Source organism: Cinclus cinclus, chromosome 5 (assembly GCF_963662255.1).
Source record: "Cinclus cinclus chromosome 5, bCinCin1.1, whole genome shotgun sequence".
Taxonomy (NCBI): domain Eukaryota; kingdom Metazoa; phylum Chordata; class Aves; order Passeriformes; family Cinclidae; genus Cinclus; species Cinclus cinclus.
In genome coordinates this window covers 18,259,049-18,279,962 of record NC_085050.1, presented here as the reverse complement: position 1 = coordinate 18,279,962, position 20,914 = coordinate 18,259,049, and the positions used below count along the sequence as shown (strand labels likewise).

The 20,914-nt window shown below is 37.7% G+C and overlaps 1 protein-coding gene across 1 annotated transcript in view; it reads left to right on the top strand.

Annotated features, from left to right (window-relative positions):
• Positions 1 to 3,809: 3,809 nt before the first annotated feature.
• SEL1L3 (SEL1L family member 3) overlaps positions 3,810 to 20,914 on the top strand; it is a 30,113-nt gene continuing 13,008 nt past the window's right edge. Inside the window, exons 1-14 of the mRNA XM_062493433.1 lie at positions 3,810 to 4,095; positions 5,638 to 5,764; positions 8,524 to 8,645; positions 10,020 to 10,135; positions 10,905 to 10,960; positions 11,949 to 12,081; positions 12,655 to 12,787; positions 13,455 to 13,601; positions 14,027 to 14,232; positions 15,762 to 15,941; positions 17,065 to 17,184; positions 17,976 to 18,116; positions 19,197 to 19,259; positions 20,712 to 20,888. Of these exons, the coding sequence (XP_062349417.1) occupies positions 3,825 to 4,095; positions 5,638 to 5,764; positions 8,524 to 8,645; positions 10,020 to 10,135; positions 10,905 to 10,960; positions 11,949 to 12,081; positions 12,655 to 12,787; positions 13,455 to 13,601; positions 14,027 to 14,232; positions 15,762 to 15,941; positions 17,065 to 17,184; positions 17,976 to 18,116; positions 19,197 to 19,259; positions 20,712 to 20,888 (1,992 nt within the window). The 5' untranslated portion in view covers positions 3,810 to 3,824. The remainder of the gene's footprint in view (positions 4,096 to 5,637; positions 5,765 to 8,523; positions 8,646 to 10,019; positions 10,136 to 10,904; positions 10,961 to 11,948; positions 12,082 to 12,654; positions 12,788 to 13,454; positions 13,602 to 14,026; positions 14,233 to 15,761; positions 15,942 to 17,064; positions 17,185 to 17,975; positions 18,117 to 19,196; positions 19,260 to 20,711; positions 20,889 to 20,914) is intronic.

Genomic DNA, 20,914 nt, shown 5'->3' with positions numbered 1-20,914 from the left:
TGTTGAGATCTCCAGTGAATGAAAGAATACTTGCTTAATCATTTCTGTGTTATTACACTACTGAATGTTCAGTTTCCTAATGGTTGCAGTGTTTGCCTCCCACATTGATTTTTATCCCAAGATCTGATGGGATGACTTGGGCTAATTCATTCAAATTCAGCAGGATTTAAGGAAAAATAAATAAAAACAACAACCAAAAATATGTACAGCTTTAATGGCTAAGTTGGCCCACACAACAAAGCCTTTATGTCTATCTTGTTGAACTTTGCCTAGTTCATGATAATGTTTTGAATCAGTACCTGGCCTCTTTAGTGTGCTGGGAAACTTTTATATTTAAGTCTTATAATCACACTCAATGTGTAATCTTTTCATCCTTGTTCTATGTCAGAGGTGATGCACATTTAAATCTGTCTTATCTGATATTACAGGAAGGGCAGATGCTTCCTCACCAAGTAGGAACATTTAGATGATACACTCTTCTATGCATTATGTAGTGGCAACCAAGTAGTAACAGGGACTCAGCTGTGGTCTGGAAGTTTATGGTGGGCAGTCTCTGCCAGGCCTCCATCACTGTGGGGCTGGTCAGGGTTCTTTGCTCCACCATGTCTACTGGATGAACCTCCAGAAGGATTTGTTAGGTGGGATGTAACGGCAGACTCAAATGCACTTCATGTGTTTTGGCAGCAGAGGCCTCAAGTAATACCCAGGAACCAAAGAATACAAAGTAAAATGGGGAGCCATTTAGCAGATCAGTCCCTACGGGAAAGGCACTAGCTCAGCAGAGCTGAAGCTAAACTTAGGCATCTGCAATTGCATTGCATTGTGCTTAAGTACTCTAGGGACATCATGGAAATTGTTCTACAAAGAACTGGCTTTGGGTTTCAGAGCTCACTTCGTTGGGATCCCCACCACAAAATTTCTGCCATTCACTGGAAATCAGGTTAACATATTCATACACTGCTGCATCTTTATTAATGAGCTGTGTCAGACCAAGTTGTCTTTACTGGAGTCTCTACAGAGAGTCCTATCTCTCTGTATTGGATAACCACTGAGAAAATTGAGTGCTGGCTGTGTGTTTTGACAGTAAGTGCATGTGTGTGGTAAGCACACATTACTACCCCTATGCTTTGCAGTGTCTACCTGGTAGACTTTTGCATCTTGTGAAAACCACATAGCACTGTGTTCATACTATATTACCATCTTCCTCATGACACAGCCCCCATATCACAAAGATTAAGCTACTTACAAGTACTCTTTATTACAAGATCAAGAAATATGAATTCTAACCATCAAGTACAAGAGGTTTAGGTTAATTTGTTGCTACTGCTATGGGCTTTTAATGTTTTTGGAAGTATTTAAACCAAAGAAGAATTGTGTTGGAAATGTATAAGAAGCTTGTCAAGTCAGACTCTGAAAGGTACTCAAAGTAGTGTTAAAATCAAGGCTATCTCATCAACTTTTATCTCAGTATTTGTGTATGTGTGTTATTCCAGCATATGGTAGACACCATACCGTGTGTTTCAATGGCCACCATCTCCTATTGCTATTCTTTATTTAGCCCCTACTGTTTGCAAATTTAACAATATCACAAAATCACAGAATATTCTGGGTTGGAAGGGACCCAAGAGGATTGCTGAGTCCAGCTCTTTTAAGTGAACAGCCCACAAAGGGATCAAACCCACAACCTTGGCATTATTAGCACCATGCTCAAACCAATACACTTTTTATAGAGTGGGAAATAAGGCAGAGAGGAATGCTGTCACTCTGAGACTGCCTATAGTAGAAAGCCAAAATACTGAGTTGCATAGTGTTTTATGGCTTTTTTAGCATTTTATTTTTTCAAGTTGTATATCTTGGTGCTTACATGTGTTTATCAGTGTTCAGCATCGCTGCACATCTTGCTTGAAGTGTCTCTTGTTGGATACAAGAAGATAAAGAGCATCTGGTGGCAGTTATGGAAAGTGGTTTAAGTGACAAGTTCCTTAGGAACACTAAATAAATCTAGTGATCTAGAGTTACCCATCTGTTTGCAATGATATCTTTTTCATCCAAAAGTTCCCTCATTCAGTTATGTCTTCCAGTGTCTGCCTTTATAAAGTCAAGGTCTTGAAGTGAACAGCAGCTCTATGCATAGTTGTGTTCCACTAACAACCCTTGAGCTCTTTTGCACCTCTTAGGAGGCAGGGAACTGGGGGAAAAATAGCATTTGGTCACACAGATGATCAAAAAATCCAAAAATCCTCATATGTAGGAACAAGAAAGTACTATAGGACTTAGTTCTGACTTTTCCTAATATTTACCCCTCCACAGGTCTTACTTGATGTTTTTTTCAGTGTAGTCCTCAAAGAATGTCAACACATTCTTAAAAAATAAAAAGCAAAATAGTTTATCATTAGGGACTTATACTGATCCCCATATTGGATTGCAGGCAAGGTCTAGTCCTCCAGGTGCACAGCACATAATTTCTATGATTAGAAATGTACTAATGCCTAGGCCAAACCTTTTAAATATTTTAAAAGACACAGTGAAAAAGTCATCAATCCAAGATAGGTATCCAAGATAAAATTTATTTTAATTTGTTTAATCTTAGCAAAGTTAAAAGTTACCCAAGACAGATCAACAGATCTCATTTTGAGCAATCTTAATGACCATCTTCCCTGGTAATCCTAAGTGACAATTCTGAATATTTTAGACAGACCAGGGGACCGAGTGGAACTTCTGTGCTGGTGGCTTGCCCTCAGAGCTGAGTAATCCCCAGTATCCTTGGCAGTGCATCAAGCTGGATGCTGATTGCAGGGCAGAAAGAAAAGAAGCTGTTTGAAGCCTTAGAGACAAGAACTTCAGCATAGAGGATAATCCTGTTGTGTGTCCAGGCACTCACTCTCAAACTATATATCATGTACATAGCTGTGGAGAGCAAAAGCTGAGCAAATTCAGCCTGCTGGTCTTGCTGCTCAGATTTTCAAGTCCATCTTCAGGATAGCAACATGTCAAAAATGAAACTTCACAAATATTAATTCATCCTCAGGAAACCTTTGTTATTTTGTCCTTCAGGGACCTGCATATCAGGTAACAAAATTAGCCAGCTTTTAAAGAAGATGCAGAAATATAAGGCTGTGGCAATCCTAGCAAACAGTGATACACAACAAATATATGCCAGTACATTTTCATGTACCCTCCTTAGGCCTGATCCTTAGGAGCGTGTTTAAATAGTGTGACGTGTAAGTAGCTATCTTAGACTGGATTGCATAAGGGCTGGAGGATACACCCTGTAAATACAGTTTGTTTGTAGAAGCATGTGTAACTCTGAGAACTTGATGTAGGGAAGTTGTTACCATTAAAATCCTGATGGTGACTCTCCAGTAATCCATGTCTGCTTGCTGGGTAAAAGAAACCTCATATTTTGAAGTTAAAGTATGGTATATAAATGTGCTGGTGCAGTGTTCTGTTATTACCATGAGTATATGAGCAATCACATAGACTTAGATTCTCTGATTAACGTGTTTGTGTTTTGGGTTTTCTTCCAGAACTTTGTGCTGTCCTTTGAAAAGGAGACATTACAGACAACGGCAGTTATTCCACAGTTTCAGAAGAATATGGATTCTGTAGACTTTATCTATTTAAACATTTTAGAAAAGAAAGTTCTTAACAATTCTGAGGTTTTGGTTCAGTATTTATGTTCTAAGCCATGTATTGTCAGTTTGGAAGCAGTAGCTTCCTCTGAGTTCAGAACTGGTGTACCAGTGTATAGAAGGAGATGGAAGGATGAAAAGAACCTTTATGTTAGCAGAACTCGACGAGTACACTTGAAATTTCCAAGCATCATGGTTTACAGAGATGATTATATCCTCAGAAACTCAATAATAGTGCACAGTGTGATACTGTATGCATGGATTAGTCACAAAACGGCTAGCAACGATGGTGATGAGCAGAATGAAGACTACCAGGCTGCAGTTGCCAAGAATTACACAATTTTAGAAGCAGTTCCACCTTTTGAACGGCCATATAAGGACCACAAAGTTTGTCTTCAGTGGGGTGCTGACTATTTGTGGATGCTCCAGGCCAATAGAATACCTCAGTGCCCTCATGAAAGTGGTAGGTGCAATGCCATTTTTTTCCCCAAGAAAGCAAATAACATCTCTGGTAAGCTGTTAAAAAGTGCTTAGTGGTAGTAAACAGTAAATGTCACATACAGTAGTTTATTTGGGAAGCATTTGAACATGTAATCTCCATAACTGTGAGGTTAGAGTTGCAAGTTACTGAAGCCATCCTGCTCTTCAGATTGTTTCATTACAGCCAGCCTGGAGGATGTAGCAGCCTGGCCCCTTACTTTTTAAGCGTATTCAAACAATTTTAGTCAAAACTCACCAAAGCCAGTGGACATCATTCCTTTATCTTCAGAGAGAGTTGTTCAGTCCCTTACTGCATTATTTCAGAATCAGTTCTGCAGTTCATGCACGCATAATTCTCTCACAGAGTATTCTCTTTCTGCTTAAGATGATGGCCTCACACTCTGAAACATATTTTCAAGTCTTTGTAGTGAGCTAAACTTTACAGCACCTCCTTTTTTCCCCCCTAGAGCCATTATAAACAAGCATTTTAGGAAAAAAAGTAGTAGTTTTAAGTAAAAAGCCATGTCTTGCCAACTGTAGAGATTACTGAAACAACTTTGCTTCCTAGATTTTTTGAAAAAAAAAAAAATTCTTTTTTTCCTACCTGCCTATCTCTAGCTTTATGCTTGCTGGCAATTCTTTTGTTCTCAATGCATTCTCAAAGCAGAACCCTAGATGGAAAAAGAACATTTGTTTCTAAATGGTTCCCTCTGAGAAGATCCCATTATGGTATATGTGTCATTTATTTTCACTACATTGGCATGCAAATGCTCTGAAGAAGAAGAGGGAACATCTTACTCCCTTTATAGGGTTTCTAAAATACTTGTTGGAGACAACATGTAGTATCTGGCAACACTATGGAACATCTTACTGGCTGTATTATCTATTTCTATTACAGATTAAATCAGTTTAATAGACAGTCGGAGGAAATAATATTCAAATTGTGTTTCTTAAAATAATATTGTAACAAACTGCTCAGGGTTTGGTTTATTTCGTTGTTTGCTTAGTGTGTTTTTTGTTTGGTTTTTGGTTTTCTCTAGGCAAGCTGATGGTATATCATAGCCTTGAAGATTTTTCTTCTGCTTCTTAGGAGGGGCAGCTTTATCAGTTTTATTCCAGGATTATCCATATCAGTTAAGACCAGAATTGGTATCTATGCATAGGTATAATATAGAGAGGTGCAAATGGCAAGCAAGTCCCAGTGAGGCAGAGAAATGTCATTTAAGCAAAACCAAAGCTAGGATGAGATTCAAGTGAATAACATAAATTAAGACTTCTTGTTTGCTAACTGGTTCTTAAAGTATCTTAGATTTAAATAAGTCTGTTCTTTCCCTGCTTCTAATTCCATCTGGAAACAATTTCACTTTTTGTGGGTTATTTGGAACTTGTGTATAAGGACTTATTGAGAGTTTGTGTTAACTTTTGATCTGTTGTGTGGTTTGAATGTTTGACTGTAGGAATGTGATCTAATTAATTAGTTTCTATGCTTTCTGTCTGTCAGATTAAGAAAGGTTGTATTTTGCAGATGGTGTCCAGGTTCTCGACTTTATATATGCTTCCAGTGGGGAAAAAACAGGAATTGTGAAGAAATTTGAACAGTTTGAAAACAGAGAACTTGAGACAGTCAGACAACATCAGATTGATTATCCCATGTAAGTATAGGCAAGTAACTGAACGGGGCTATATTTGGTTTTTGAAGGCTATAGAATGTACTTAAACTCTTGGGCTATATCACAAATTAAAGGAACACTGTCTACTAATTTGGGAAAAGATGCAAAAGGAGCATAATTAGCAGTTCCTTCTGATTCCAGTTTTGGACAAGGTTAAGCTGAACCTCAGGAATATACTTAAAGGGTGTGTTAGTGCAGTGCTGTGTAAGAGATGCCAGTAGAAGGTGTAGCTGAAAGGGTTAGGTACAGTTAGGAGGGTGAGTTAACGTTATCTGCTGTCGTGATAAGACTGCTGTCTCATGACTAACTAGCCTGGGTTTTTCTGCATTACAAGCAGATCTGCATTTTTAACGTTTGCAGACCAAGAACAGAGTAGGATCTCTTGCAACAGCAAGCAGGATGAAGCAGCTTTATCCCTATAATTTTGCACTCTAGTTTATTTTGCACCTGACAAGCCCTTATTGATAGAGTCCCCTGCCTAGATAAGTCTTCCAGCTCAAGCTCACTCCATTTCCTTCTACCATTTCTGTGTAAACTCTTCTATTTAGACAGAAGTACAGCTCCTTAGCCCCTGCACACTATTCAGTTACAGAGGAATAGCTCTTGTAAGGTCATCTTGCTCTGCTTTGGTCCCCCTTCCCAAAACTGTCACAACTCCTCAGTCATATTTTGCAACTTCAGGGGAAAAGAGATATACTTCCCTTCCACCAGATGCTGTCACCTTGGCAACATTATTACAAAAGTAGGAAATGATTGCAGAAACTGGAATTTGCCTGCAGGTTTGCATTTGGCCTGTGGCCCCAAGAAGAGTCCCAAGAAGACTTGCCAGAGAGCACAAGTTGCATGCAAATTAGTAGCTCTCAAACCACAACTGAAGCCATAAATACAGAGCAATTTTTAGCTCCTGGCCTCTTCTGGGTGGATGATAGCCTGCTTCTCTTTGTTCACCAACACAGTTGCACTCTGCTTCTGGCACTGCGGCACTCAAGCTCTCTTTTAGAGTTTATGGCATGACTTTATGCATCTTTTTATCTGCTCCACATAGTTCTTGCCTTCAGGTGATGTCTTCAGTGTGTGTTGTGGTTGTGTGACAGCCTGGGGTAGTTCTGTTGGGAAGAGGAAGGGAGCTCTTCTCTTCAGTTCTTATTCAGTTCTGTGTGTGTAACAGTGGTTCCCCACTGTATGAAAGGTCAACAGAAGTAGATACATCTAACTGAAATTACTTGCCTGGCTACAGTCAGGGATTTGTAAAGAAAGAGAGCCCAAGATACATAACTGTAATTCTGGAGAGCCTGCAGCAAGGACTGGCTGGGAGTGTAAGGGACTGCTCACACTGTTTGGCATTCTGCAGCAATGGGGTTATGAAATGAGTCAGCATTGTCCCAAACTCTGTCCCAAGGAATGTGTCCAGAACAAACATGGTCTCAGACTGGTAATCAAGGATTAAGTGGAGACTGAGGCATTTGAGATTGCTGTATTGGCAGAGATGAAAGTTGAAAAGAGCAGTACATGAACACACGAGCAGTATTTCTAGAAGCACAGCGTTTGCCTGTAGGTCCTAACAATCAATATGCAAGTGATTGTCATTTACAAATCTTTCTACCTCACCCATGTACCATCTCTGGAGAAAATGGTGTTACTAGCTGTTTAAGGCATAGTTTCCATTAGGGAAAACTTAACCACCATTGCATTTTTTTTAAAGCAGGAGAGTAGGTGTTAGGCTTTCAGACCTAAGTGGTTTGAGTTTAGGAAAAGATACAAGGTACTCATGTTAAGCAATTTTTTGAGAGAGAAGCAAGGCAAGCTGACCCAATCCTAAAGTATTATAAGCAAATATTGACTATTTTTATTAAGTATAGAAATGCAAAAATTGACTATCTTTCTAAAAGTCACTAAGAAAAGTGAACTATTTCACCAGATATTATAATAATTATAATGCTTTGCTGAATTGTGCATCGGAGGTACGATTTTCAAAGTCATTCAGCACTGACCTAACTGCTGTGGCAATGGTACAGAAATAAATGATCAAATTTCTGTTAAGAGCATGGAAGCAGATTAAGTCTGGCACAGAGGAACTCCTTAAAATTAGATATTGTGGTATAAATACTGCTTTTAGTGCCTCAGCCATGTTTGAACAGAAATTTTTGCTATTGGTGTTTGGTTTTTTATTTTGCACTGTTCCATAGTTTGCAGAGTCTCCTCCTTTATTTATCCTATGATACTTCTGTGACAGCTATTCATACCTATCTGTACTGTCCAGATGATGGACTCATTTTTAACTGCTTCTCCCAAGCATGTTTTCACAGTTCACTTTTAGTATAGAAGACAGAGCTCATAGTTTTAACTAGCTTTGACAATCAAGATGGCAAGACCATGCATCTGGGGATTTGGTACTGTAGTCTGTGTGTGGGAGGTTGGCTCCAATTTGTCTCAGTTGTGTTTTCAGTTCCTTGGTGATGTAGGATCTGGAAGTAACTCTGACCTGGCATTCTGGAATTCATTCAGATAATGCTTCCTTTTTCTCTTCTCCTGTTGCTACCACAAAAGTCTGTGATTAGAGATCAAAGATCCAAGAGTCTTAAGTGTGGTTTTTCTGAAGATTTTTACTGCAGAGAATGTGTTCTATTCTGAAGATTACATGTGTGACACAGGTTTGCTAAATTAAAATGAAATGTGTGTTTTTCAAACATGGGGAGCTTTCTCATCAGAAGTGGATTTTTTGTTTGTTTTTGCTCATACAGGTTCACCGTTTCAATCTGGCTATATCTGCTCCATCACTGTGAAAAGGATCTGTGTGGTGTACTCTATTTTATTGATTCAAAAGAAATGTATGGAACTCCTGCTGTATTTCTAAATGAAGAAGGTAAGGGATATTATTAATGGCTTTCAGAAGAGGTCTAATACAGTCTTTATCCATCTGTGCCTAGGAAAACATTTATAAAAATATATTACCAGACCTATTTTGTGAAATTGACCCCTTGTAAAATGCTTCTTTTTGACTGTAGTGTATCAGTAGGAAAGTAGTAAAATTAACTACTAAATCAACAGGAGAAAACTGAGTAGTTGCATAGCATCTAGTCTATGCTAACTTCAGGAATTGTCTGCTTTGTCAGGAGAATAGCCTGAATCTTACAGCCAGGGACATACACTGAGGTTAAACAGTTTTACCTCAATGAACAAGCTTTCTTATTATTACTGAAGTGTTCTTTTAAATTGATCTTAATATCTATATATATATACAACATGAACATTTTTTATAAGTTTTTTGATAATTTGAAGTAGCCTCAGAAAAAGTCAGAGTCATTCAAGGTCTTGCCTACATTGCAATGTTCAAGAATCACTCTGTTTCCCTGATCCAGAAGAAAGTTAAGAGGTAGCACTGTCTTAGTCTTGCAGCACTTTCAGTAGCACTTTCAGTCTGTTCTTTTCAGAAGAGGGCTGGGAGCTGGCTGGCAGCCACACAGAGGAAATAAGCTTAGTAGTGTTTTAAAAGTGCACACCTGGCATTCTCATAATACATTTTTTTCTTCTTTGCAAGTTTGACAACTGACCTCTTCCTCTCTGTTATTTTTGTCATTTTCATTTTCTCTGTCATGTAGCCAATTTCAGTAATTAATTTATCCATTATACACTGGATGCTTTTCTTTGAAGAACTAAAAAAATGGAACTTTTCAGCTTAATATGAGATTTGCTTGATGAGGTTTTAGGGCCAGTTTTATTCTCATTGTTAGATTAGTTTATCATAATAGCCTGTTCTGATCTTAAAAGTTCAGATTGTGCATGTAGCTTCTGCAGGTCCAGGAAGTGGAGGGTGGAATCATCTTGTACTTGATCATTGCAGTTATGTGCCACCAGTTGAGTGCTGAGCAGATGCCACTGTTTACTGGTTGCTTCTGCTGTTTCCTTCAAGTCACAACTGCTTTCTGATGTTTGAGATGAACTGTGACAGCCTCCCTGTTTGCCTTAGGTTTAGTCCGTTCAGTCTGTTTAACCCTGGTTTTCAGTCTGTGGGTTCATGTGGGAGCCTGAGCATCAGCATCTGGGAAGTATAACTGAAATGCAGGGCACTGTCTGTGGGACCCTCTGAGAGCTGATGTATGGCTCAGTGAGTGCCCAGATTTCTGTCCTTGCTGATGAAGAGGACAGAATCACTGTGAACAATACATTAGTAAACCCATTCTTGCTGTTAATGTTTCTGTGGTGTTTATTTCCTTTTTCTTCCTTATTTTGCTCTCAGGTTATGTGCATATTCAGATGCATCTGATGAGAGGGGATGATCTTGCAGTGAAAACTAGCTTCAGCCTTCCTCTGAAGCAGTGGTTTCGACTGGATCTCTCCTTTAAGGGTGGACAGGTATGCTTGCTATTGAATTACAGGATCAAGGCTGACATCTGTATAATTTGATTATGCCTCTGACAAACTCCTTAATAGCTGAGGCTGAGATAAATACTTTAATTTGTATGTGTTCGCATAGCAAAAGAATGAAAAATCTAAAATGAGAAGTTGTGAAGGGGTGTTCGGACCATCCAGCTTTGGGAAATCAAGTTTGATTGATTGAGTTGGAATTGAGCACCCTCAGCAGGTTTTCTAATGACACCAAGCTGTGTGGTGTAGTCAAGATGCTGGAGGGAATGGATGCCATCCAGGTATGCCTGGACAGGCTTGAGAGGCAGGCCCATGCGAACCTTGTGGTGTTCAACAAGTCCAAGTGTGAGGTGTTGCACCTGGGTCAGGGGAATCCCAAGCACAAACATGGGCTAGGCAGAGAGTAGATTGACAACAGCCCTGGGAAGAAGGACTTTGGGCTGCGGATCAACAAGAATCATTGAATCATTAAGGGTGGAAAAGACCTCAAAGATTAATGCATCCAACCTTTGACCCAACACCACCATATGAATTAAAACCACAGCACTGAGTGCCACATCCACTTGTTTCCCAAACACTTCCTGGGATGGTGACTCCACAATTAACATGAGCAGCCTGTTCCAGTGCTTGACAGCCCTTTCAGTGAAGCAATATTTCCTAACATCGAATTTAAACCTTCCCTGGAGCAACTTGGCACTGTAATAAATGTACCCTATAACATTTCTTTTATGCTAATTAATATCTTGTGTTCTTTTAGATTGAAGTAAGCAGTGTTGGGAAGAATTTGAAAAGACATCATCATCAATCTTTTACGTAAGCAGCATTTTCCCCTTTGTGGGGTAATATGTGTGTATATGTTCAGATACAGAGAATGGGAGAAGGATAGCACAAGTTTGTAACTGAGATTCTAACTGATTTTGAGAATGTCTGTGGACTTTTTCTACACTATGCTCTCAAAGCCAGTTTGCTTTACTGTGCTTATATTAAGCACGAGCTGAATATTTTTGTTAATGCCATGAGTTAACCCGATGCATGATCTAATACTAGGGTCTGGTGACCTTCACTAGAAACTGATTGGCAGGTCAGTGGCATTAAGATCAGTCTTCAAATGAACTTTTGGCCTTAATGAAGTCTAGTTTTACTATTGCTGTGAGAGGTAGTATTTCATCAGGGAAAATTGTTACTTGCTTCGCTTATTTAGAGAACAAAATTGCTACCAAAAATATTCATGCACTATCCTTTATTCTAAGTAATTGAATATTTTTTTTTAATTGATTTTTAGTTGTTCTCTTACATGATTATTTAAGATGGACTCTTTCTTGTGCAAATAATTTAAAAATGCCACTGTTAATAAGGGAACTACCTAACAGTGAACTGCATGTCAGGCTTTGTTCCTTCTTTGCAATGTTTTAAATCCAGAGATTGGTAAATTTCAGATAATAACTCTGAGAGACAGGTAACTTAAATTTTCATATGTTGATTTTAGAAAAGTGAAAGGGAAAGGTGGAACTGAAAAAAATTGAGATTGATTAAAGATGCATAAAATATCAAAAGATACTTACAGGTCAGAAAAATAAAACACCCTACTAGTTTAATATGTTTGTAGACAAGGAATTTGTTAAATTTATTCCGTAATTTATCGCACGGAATTGCAGAATTGATTTTGCGAATAAACAAATGATAAGCAAAAAAGATACTTGCAGTGAACTTAAGACTCAGTTGCAGAAATTCTGAGAAATTACTCTTTCTTCTTTCACAGTACCTCTAGATAGTCAGCTTACTTCTCTTTCGTGTTCTCAAGTTTTAGGGAAGATTTCTATTATGATGACACTGCTGGATACTTTGTTCTTGGAGGCAGTGGGTACGTAAATGGTATTGAAGCATTCTTTGGACCTGTGAAATACTATCGCCTCAATGTGTTGGAAACAGAACAGGTAAGCAGAAGCACTACTTGGAAATGTTGAAATATTAGCAGCCAGCTATGACTATATTTTATTATTTCAGATGGAGTGCTCATCAAGTGATAAACTAGCTATGAAGCACAGTAGTATCTGAGAACATATATCATATATGATAGTATTCTGTTGAAATCTAGCAATATTAGTTACCATTTCAAATGCTAAGAGAATACTTCAGGAAGTGTGTAAAGCAGTGTTTGTAAATCTATATTTAATAAGGACATATTTTCAGTATTGCTTTGTTCCCAGAGTTTCTGATGATACAGTGTTGGATACATGTGATTAAGCTATGGTTTTGATAAAACTGATGGTAAAAGTCACGTGGGTTTGGTCAGTTTTGGAAATTCATCTGTGACTTTTGGATTATGCTGACCATTTAAGTAGACAGTGGTCTACTGTGGCCAACATCAAGTGTCTGACATGTTAATATGATGTGCCAGATAAGCTGATTGTATTAAGCAATCCGTTTCCTTTTGTTTGTGTACAATGAATCTTTCTAGCTGAGCATACACAACAGATGCCATTTATCCATCATTTGCCTTTTTACAGATTTCTAATCCTCTTCATGACAAAGACACAGTGGAACAACTTGAACTTTACTACGAGAGATGCATGGACATTCAAGAAATAGTTTATGATTACAGATCAATTGTAAGGCAAGGCGAAAAAACCCACAGAAGTTGTAAGTGTTGATCTGTGACATGAATTTTAAACTGTCGTCTTTGGAGACCTGTTTTCTTTCCTTTAAAAGTCTGGATATTGATCATCGAAAGTAAAATTAAATTCAGCCATAACAAGAAAAAAGTGCAATTTGAAGAGTTTAGTCTCATTATTGGTAGCTAGAACTGGGATTTTGTCCCTGCAAATACTTTTGTGTCATGGAATAAGAACTTAAATCATCTTGACATATGTCTTCTCTAATAAGACAGATGCATAAAGGGACAAAGAAATACTCTCAAGCTTTCAATTGCCTTTCTTCCATTTCATTTTCAAAATTACTCTAAAGGAAAATGGATGGATTTTGCTAGAATGTTTCTGCCTAACATTGAGTAATTAACAGGTTTCTACCAAAGTGTCCACTTTGGTGAAAGGAGAATGACATAGCTTAAATGTGTGCTAAAGACTATTTTTTGAATTTGATTGAATGTGTTGTGACCGGAGTATGGAAGAAGAAATCTAAATGTATTTTTAAGTGGCCTGTGCTAGCTGGGTGAGTTTTTAGCTTTGTGTTAAGGGTGTGTTCAATCTTGTCCATGAATTTTTAGTTTACCTGAAATTTTTTTTTTCCTGTCAGAAACTTGTTTTCAAGACCAAAAAGTCAGCTTTCATAAATATGTTGTTTTCTCTAGGTTACTATGAAAGCTATTATTTGGAGCTGATTCACAAATATGGAGAAAAATCCAAATGTGATGCTTTCATGTGGGGAAAAGAGCTCAGGGAAAAGTACCACACATTGTTCAAACTGTTACAAGAGATGGATTTCAGTAGATCAGATGGTAATCATGTTTCTTTTTAAAAATTGTTCTTAAATAACTCAACAATATTTGTTGTGTAGTTTAGTATCATTTGACTTAATGTGTTATACATTTGGTTTCATATTAGCTAACTTAATAAAAGTGTTATGTGGCTTATATGTTGCAATATGCTGCAGATGGAAGGATAGCTTATTAGGTAGAAGGAATTAGAAATATCTTTATGTTTTTAGTAGTTAGTTACTTTGAGATGGTCTTTTGGGGTTTTATTCACTCTTCATATTCAATAATACCTTGTATCTCTAGGAATTTTGTCTGCATTGAGAATACCATTCAGCTTGAGAAATAACAATCTATTATTCTATCTATTACTCAGTTTCTAGGGAAATTGGTTCCCAATTTTAACTCTTGCAATAACTGTGTGTCCTATATTTTATTTTTAGTGTTAGAAGATGGAAGCGATACAGTTGTAGAAGTTGGCCGGAGGATATTTGAGAAGGTTGTGAAAGGCCTGTCCAGTGCCAATGGCCTCAGCAATTTGGGCTCCTCTGTTCCTCTCCTAGTGGATTCCAGTTGTTGTGGATACCATAAGGCTTCCTATTTCCTTGCCGTTATATTTGAAACAGGGCTTGGTCTGTCTGTGGATCGTATAAAGGTATTATATTTAAAATGTTCTGTTATGTCTGTGAAATTAATTGCCTTTAAAGACAGTTAAGAAAAGGGATGATCCACTGAATTAAAAAAGTGAAATGGCCCTCAGGTCCAGGTGGTGGTTGAAGGGATCCTCCAATAAAGCTGCTAATAAATACCTTGATGGCAGCGATATCTTTATGAAGGCCTGATGGTGGGAATCTTTATCCTGCTCAAGCAGAACAAGGAAATCAGTGATATAGTAAAGACCTAAAAATGGTAGTAAAGTGAGCAGCATAGAAAATACTGCATTTCCTAGTCACTGTGAAGCCAGGATGAGTAAGAGCCCTTGAGTCACCCACAGTCATTTGAAGGCAGGTAAAAGAAAAGTCTTGGATCAGGCAAATCTCAAGTGAAAAGGTTGCGCAGTACAGTCAGTAAAGTCTGATTTTAGAGTGTGCAAAAATGCGACGCTGAGTGTATGATGGTCAAATGAGCATGGGTAACCAAAGTAGAACAGTTTTCTTTTGTAGAAAAGTGACCATGCTTCAACTGAGCAACTGCAGTTTGAGAACTCCTGACCTCTTAGGCAGTTTGCAAATAACTGAAATGTTTCAATGTATTCTAGGTTAAAATAAAGGGATGGTGTTTATATGTCGGGGAAGAAGGCAGCACTAAAATTGCCAGCAGATATTGTAATATAATAGTATAGTATAAAACACTCATAAAGAATATCAGATTTATCTGTTGTGGTTACAGGACACTAAATCAGAAGAACCCCTGACAGGCCAATCAGAGACAAAGCTCACCTGCAATTCTTCAAAAGCAAGAAACTTTAAACAGGACCCTTTTTTATACCCTAATTAAAGTGTATATAGTAACTATATAGGAGGCTAAGTCATTTCATCATTGGATCTGCTTCAGGTAGTGTAGGAAACAATTTAATATACAGCACAGATGGTACACCACTGGTTTTCTTACTGTGCAGCTGAAAAATAATAGTAGTGCTGAAAATGGGTTTTTTTTGGCAACTGTGTGGTGCATAGACCAATTAGCATGTACCTCAAGGGAGATTTGTGCTGAAACCTTATCAGCTACAGATTCCATCCACCTAGTCCTGTCAGATTCCTTGGGTAAGATTCTCAAATGCTGTTTGTTAGCTTCCATATGTTTCCACAGAATTCAGTGTGAAAACTCCAGCTGGCATCTGTGGGACTAGTTAAGTCACTGCTGAGTATAAAAAGTGTCAGAGTGTAAACAGCACTGTAGTAAAAAGACATTTAAAAAATTGCTGCACACTTAATGATGACACAATAAATGCAACACTTGAAAAGGATTTAGAGCCTCATTTTTCTTTCAAGTATTTCTGTACAAACATAAGATATTTTGAGTACTTTATGGTTGTGCTTGCTTCTGTAACTGTGTTTACATGCTATAGCTAGTATATCAGCTACCAGTATGAACATTCTTTTCCCTGTAAATCTCCTGCAAAGTGCTGAACTTGTGAGATGTGCAGTGAAATCACTCTTGTTTATGTCTGTTGATTTTTGCCAGGGACTGCTGTATAGTTTGGTTGGCGCTCAGGGGAAGGAGAGACTTTCTGTGATGAATCTTGGCTATAAACATTACCAAGGCATTAATAACTATCCACTTGATTTGGAGCTGTCATATGCTTATTACAGCAATATTGCAATAAAGACATCCCTGGATCAACACAATATAAAAGGGGAACAGGTAAAAGAGTTATAAGTGTATCTGAATTTGTTTTCTGTGCAAGTTATTTTTCATATTCATGTTATATTGCCAGAAGATTTTTGTCTTGATTTACAAATATTAGCTCATCTGATTCATGTCCCTGCCTATGGCAGGGGCATTGGACTAAATGGTTTTTAAAAGTTCCTTCCAGCCGAAATCCTTCTATGATCTAGTGACTGTTACAAAATCCCCCAAATTCTATGTAGATATCATTACTGTGTTTCTTAGGAAGGGGGAATCAAAATCAAAATCAGACCCTCAGAATTGTCCACAAGCCCGTCTTTTATTAAAGTCCAAACTTAATTTTTGGCCAGTAAATCCTCACTGTCTAATTCTTGCTGCTTAGTGTTTACTAAGCAACTGATCTGTTGTTTCAATAGACAGGCATCATGAAGTTCCTCCAAAAGATGATTTGTCCTCTCAATACTTAAACCTTTTCTATAATCAAATGTAATGACTTGGTTGTTAAATAGTTATCTGATCAAGTTACAATAAAAGGATTTTAGAATAGGCTGCTAAACAGGAGGTAACACAACTTTATTTGTAAAGAAGTCAAGGAAGTTAGTGCTAGAATCCTGGCTTGTCAGAAAGCATGATTATTGTACAAAAATCAAGAGATTTTAATTACTGAAGTGCTAAAAGCTGGCAGATTTACCTAGATAAGAATGCTGTGGGTCAGGTCTTCATCAAGCTTTCTGACAGAGTTTGTTTTAATCTTTGGAAAGCAATTTTCATAGAAATTGTAAAGCCTTAAAAGACTTAAAAACAATTCTTTGTCATTTTGAGTGCATTTAAAACCAAAAGTTTGTTTTGGGTTTTTTTCAGTTGTTGGTGTCATGGCATATATTTCCAGTGTAGAATAGAATTGCAGTTTTAGAATAAGGCAGTAAATGTTTTTTACAGTGGGTATAAGAATAGTTCTTAATGCACTGGCCAGCAGAGGAGTGATGAGAATTTTAAAATCCAGAAACAATTGTGAATTTCTAGAGATAAGCAGGAAATGGACAGCATTTTCATTTTGGTAGCAGATGTGGAAATTCATTAAATTCATTGTGAAATTCATGTGGAAGTTAATTTTTTTTTCTGTTCACCTGCTCTTCAGGCATTTGTTGAAACTATAAGACTGATGGATGATGAACTGCTAAAAGCTCAAACAAAAGAAAATGGTGATGTCTTTATGTGGTTAAAACATGAAGCAACAAGAGGAAATGCAGCTGCACAGGTATAATGTAATAAATTTCTCCATTCTTGGTTTTTGACACACTCAGGAATGTACATCTGTAGGCCATGTAGGAAAGTTGCAGAGGAAAACAGACAGACATTTTCTCATTCCACCCAGAATTGCTTCTTTTTTCTGAGCCTGGACTATTTCTTATGCTCCTGTTCAATAATATCCAGTAACCATGCAAAAGCCATAACAGTGATGAAAGGCAGAAGGAAAGAGTCTTCAAGTCTTGGCAACCTCCTTCTCTGATCCTTTTCCCTGGCTTTGTATTTGATACAGTGCAATTACTGCTGTCGATCTGAGACCAGTGGCAGCACTGGGGAGGTGGTCTGCATGGGGAGGTGGTGGAGTCACCATCCCTGGATGTGTGTTTAGAAAAAGATTGGATGTGGCACTCAGTGCCGTGATCTAGTTGAGATGTTAGGGCATAGGTTGGACTCAGTGATCTTGAAGGTCTCTTCCAACCTATTGATTCTGTAATATATTGTAATACCAAGCTGTTTACATGTATCAAATCTGTCTATCACTTACCTCTGCACTTAAATCAATCCAGACTTCTATGATATTGACAGCTGTAAAAATAAGCCTGCTGTAGAGTTAGTATCAGTACATTCCACCACTGAAAATCTCTCTGAATATTCCTGTTGTTGTTGTTTTCAAACTGTGGAGGGTGTATACTAGTTTCTTCTCACATTTGAAATGCATCTAAGCCTGCAAAAGTCTGCTCCTGCAATTCCAGTTTCAATACTAGCATTTATAGCATTATTGCTTAAGTTGTTTTCTTTTAGCAACGTTTGGCTCAGATGCTGTTTTGGGGCCAACAAGGAGTGGCAAAAAATCCTGAAGCTGCAATAGAATGGTATGCAAAGGGTGCTATAGAAACAGAAGATCCTGTGTTAATATATGATTACGCCATTGTGTTGTTTAAGGTAAGTCGTATTTCATGTTTTCACTTCAAAATAATTGTTCTTATAACATGATGTTTCTAAGTTATGTGCAGTGACACACAGTAAGAGTGTATACAAGTGACTGATCTGAAAATCAGTCAATAGGTATGAAGCTAATGTTGATTTTTACCAAAAAGGCATAAAAATTTTAAAAAGAGCAAGTTAAAAACAGTCTAGTTACTTTATTCCTAGCCATATTCAGGATCAAAATACTACCTAAATTGTGGATCCTAGTTTTTCCTAATGTCTTCTCACCTCAAGAATTCAACCAGCTAGTAGGCATAGGCTGTGGTGTAGAGATGTAGGTAGAAGTTTGATCCTTTCTTAGAATGCCCTTTATTAGGATGGTTTTTTTAGTTGGAATTAAATTATCGCTGCATGTAGTTTTTCCCTGCTAGAAGCAGTAGACAGAAAATGCTAAACTGTAGCATGACCTCAACCTGAGTCAAATAAGGTGTTATCAGCTGTATGTCACCTGTAAGACATTCAAGCACTAAAGCTTAGAAATATTGGTGAGGAACTGTTAGGTCTTCATCTCATTCCTTTGACAGTAGAGGGTTTTTCTATAGGAAATGCTTGCTTAGGTTTTGCTTGTGTTAATTTTGAGCACACGTAATCTGTTCTACCTGTGTCTGGAATTATTTTATGTGGGCATCATAAGGATGACATCTGTGTGTTTCCTCTAGAGTCACTCCAACATCCATTTTCAGGAGAGCTGAGAGCTCTTACTGCCAAACTGTGCACAACCTGTACCTCTCTGAATGCTATTCATGCTTCCTCAGTTGCTCAAAGCTAAAGATTTGTGATATTATTTACCCACAAAAATCACTTTAATATACTGGTGAAATAGTTGTTTCTAGACTGAATCACTGAGATTTTGTAAAGCTGTGAAGGAAGGATGAACATAAAGCTGCTTGTTTTGTTGTAACTGTTTAAAGCTGAATGACACTTAGTAAGTATCAGTATTAATATCAGTATTAAAAGGCATTTTGGATGTGCATAAGTGAATTTTTATCAGCCTGCATTTGTAAACACTGATTGTTTCACATATCCATTTCCTAGGGTCAAGGTGTGAAAAAGAATATAAAACTTGCATTGGAATTGATGAAGAAAGCAGCAGCCAAGGTAAAAATAGAATAAATATTTTATTGTAGTTCTGTACCAGGTGTTAATAGCAATGAACTCTGATTTATGTAAAATGCCTGTTACCATAATTCTGTGTCAGTACTGCTTGCTTCTTCCAGTGTCATCACCATGAATGGTGAAAGCCTTATTTTTCCAAGTGGGGAGACCAGACCACTCAAAATCAGCCAAAATTTCTGAGAAAGAAAAGAAATTCTCTCTACCTACATCTTTTGGAGCTTGATGTTAATTAAGTATATTCACAGGTTGAATATAATACATGTGTATATATAATATATATAGTATATGTAATAACAAGTATATTCACAGGGTGAATATTTGATCCAGGAGTATATTTTTGCCTAGTATTCCTAAGCATTAAGGGAGAAGACCTGGATGTCCCAAAGTCTCTTGTTTGTTTTCCATAATAGGGAGAAACATTGACAGGCACCATAGAGCAGAGGAGCCTCACTCTGTTTAATGACCTAGGACAGCCAGGTTACCCAGGCCATGATCTGGTCCTTAAAATAAAAATGAAAGAGTACCTAGACTTTGAATGCATTCCTAGCTCTTAGAACCAGAATTAGTTAAATTACTGATTTTGACAGTAAGACTTCATTGCTGACCACCATCAAAAAAGATTTGTGCCAGTTCTGTGATTCCTTTGAAACATGGAGAGACTTTCTGTTCTACTGCCTGTTTGGGAAAGGCTTAAATAAATGGAGAGGCTTTTATGATGTGATCAAAATTCCCTTGGTTCAGGATTTGAGGAACAGCTTCCTGGAAGACTCCTAGAGACATCAATTTCCTTACTCTCCTTGAGCTCAGACACTTGGGTTCTTATGCTCCAATGCATATACAAAACCAGCATCATAATTATTGAAAAGTTTAATGGCTTTTGCATTTTTATGTGCAAGTTAGTAACACTGCTGTCATACTTACAGCCCCATATGATCCACCAGTTTATGCAGGGAAGTGGTGACTCCTTGCAACAAAAATAAAAGCTGTCTCAGTATTTTCTTCTCTTGAGCCAAGATGCAAAGATGCAGCTTGGTAATAGCAAGTAGCAGTATCCTAAGCAGATCTGTATGATGTCGGTGAAATGCATTTTGAAAGCAGCATTACAAACTTCTGTGTTCATTGCTTTCTATTTATTCTTAAATAAATGTTCTAGTTTAGAACAACTGGGGTTTCTGGGAGTTCAAAAGAATAAGTGTCTTGTTTGGCTTTGAACAGGAGATGGGGAAAACAATCACAATTTGTTCTTATCAACAAGTGAAAATCAGCACACAGCTGAGACTCTGTAGAATAAGATGACACTGGAGTCTTACTCCTTACTCTATGCACAAGGCCACAGGGAAAAGTAGTGGAGGGGGGAAACTTCGTAAGTCTTGTCCCAGAAGTGACAAAAAGCAGAATCAAATGTGTGACCTGAGACTGTTCTCCTTCTCTAAGGGCTTGCCCCAGGCAGTGAATGGATTAGGATGGTATTACCACAATTTTAAAAGAGACTACAGAAAAGCAGCCAAACATTGGTTAATTGCTGAAGAATTGGGAAATCCAGATGCATCATACAACCTTGGTGTCCTGTATTTAGATGGGATTTACCCTGGAGTACCTGGTAGAAATCAAGTGAGTAAATATTTAATGGTACTATT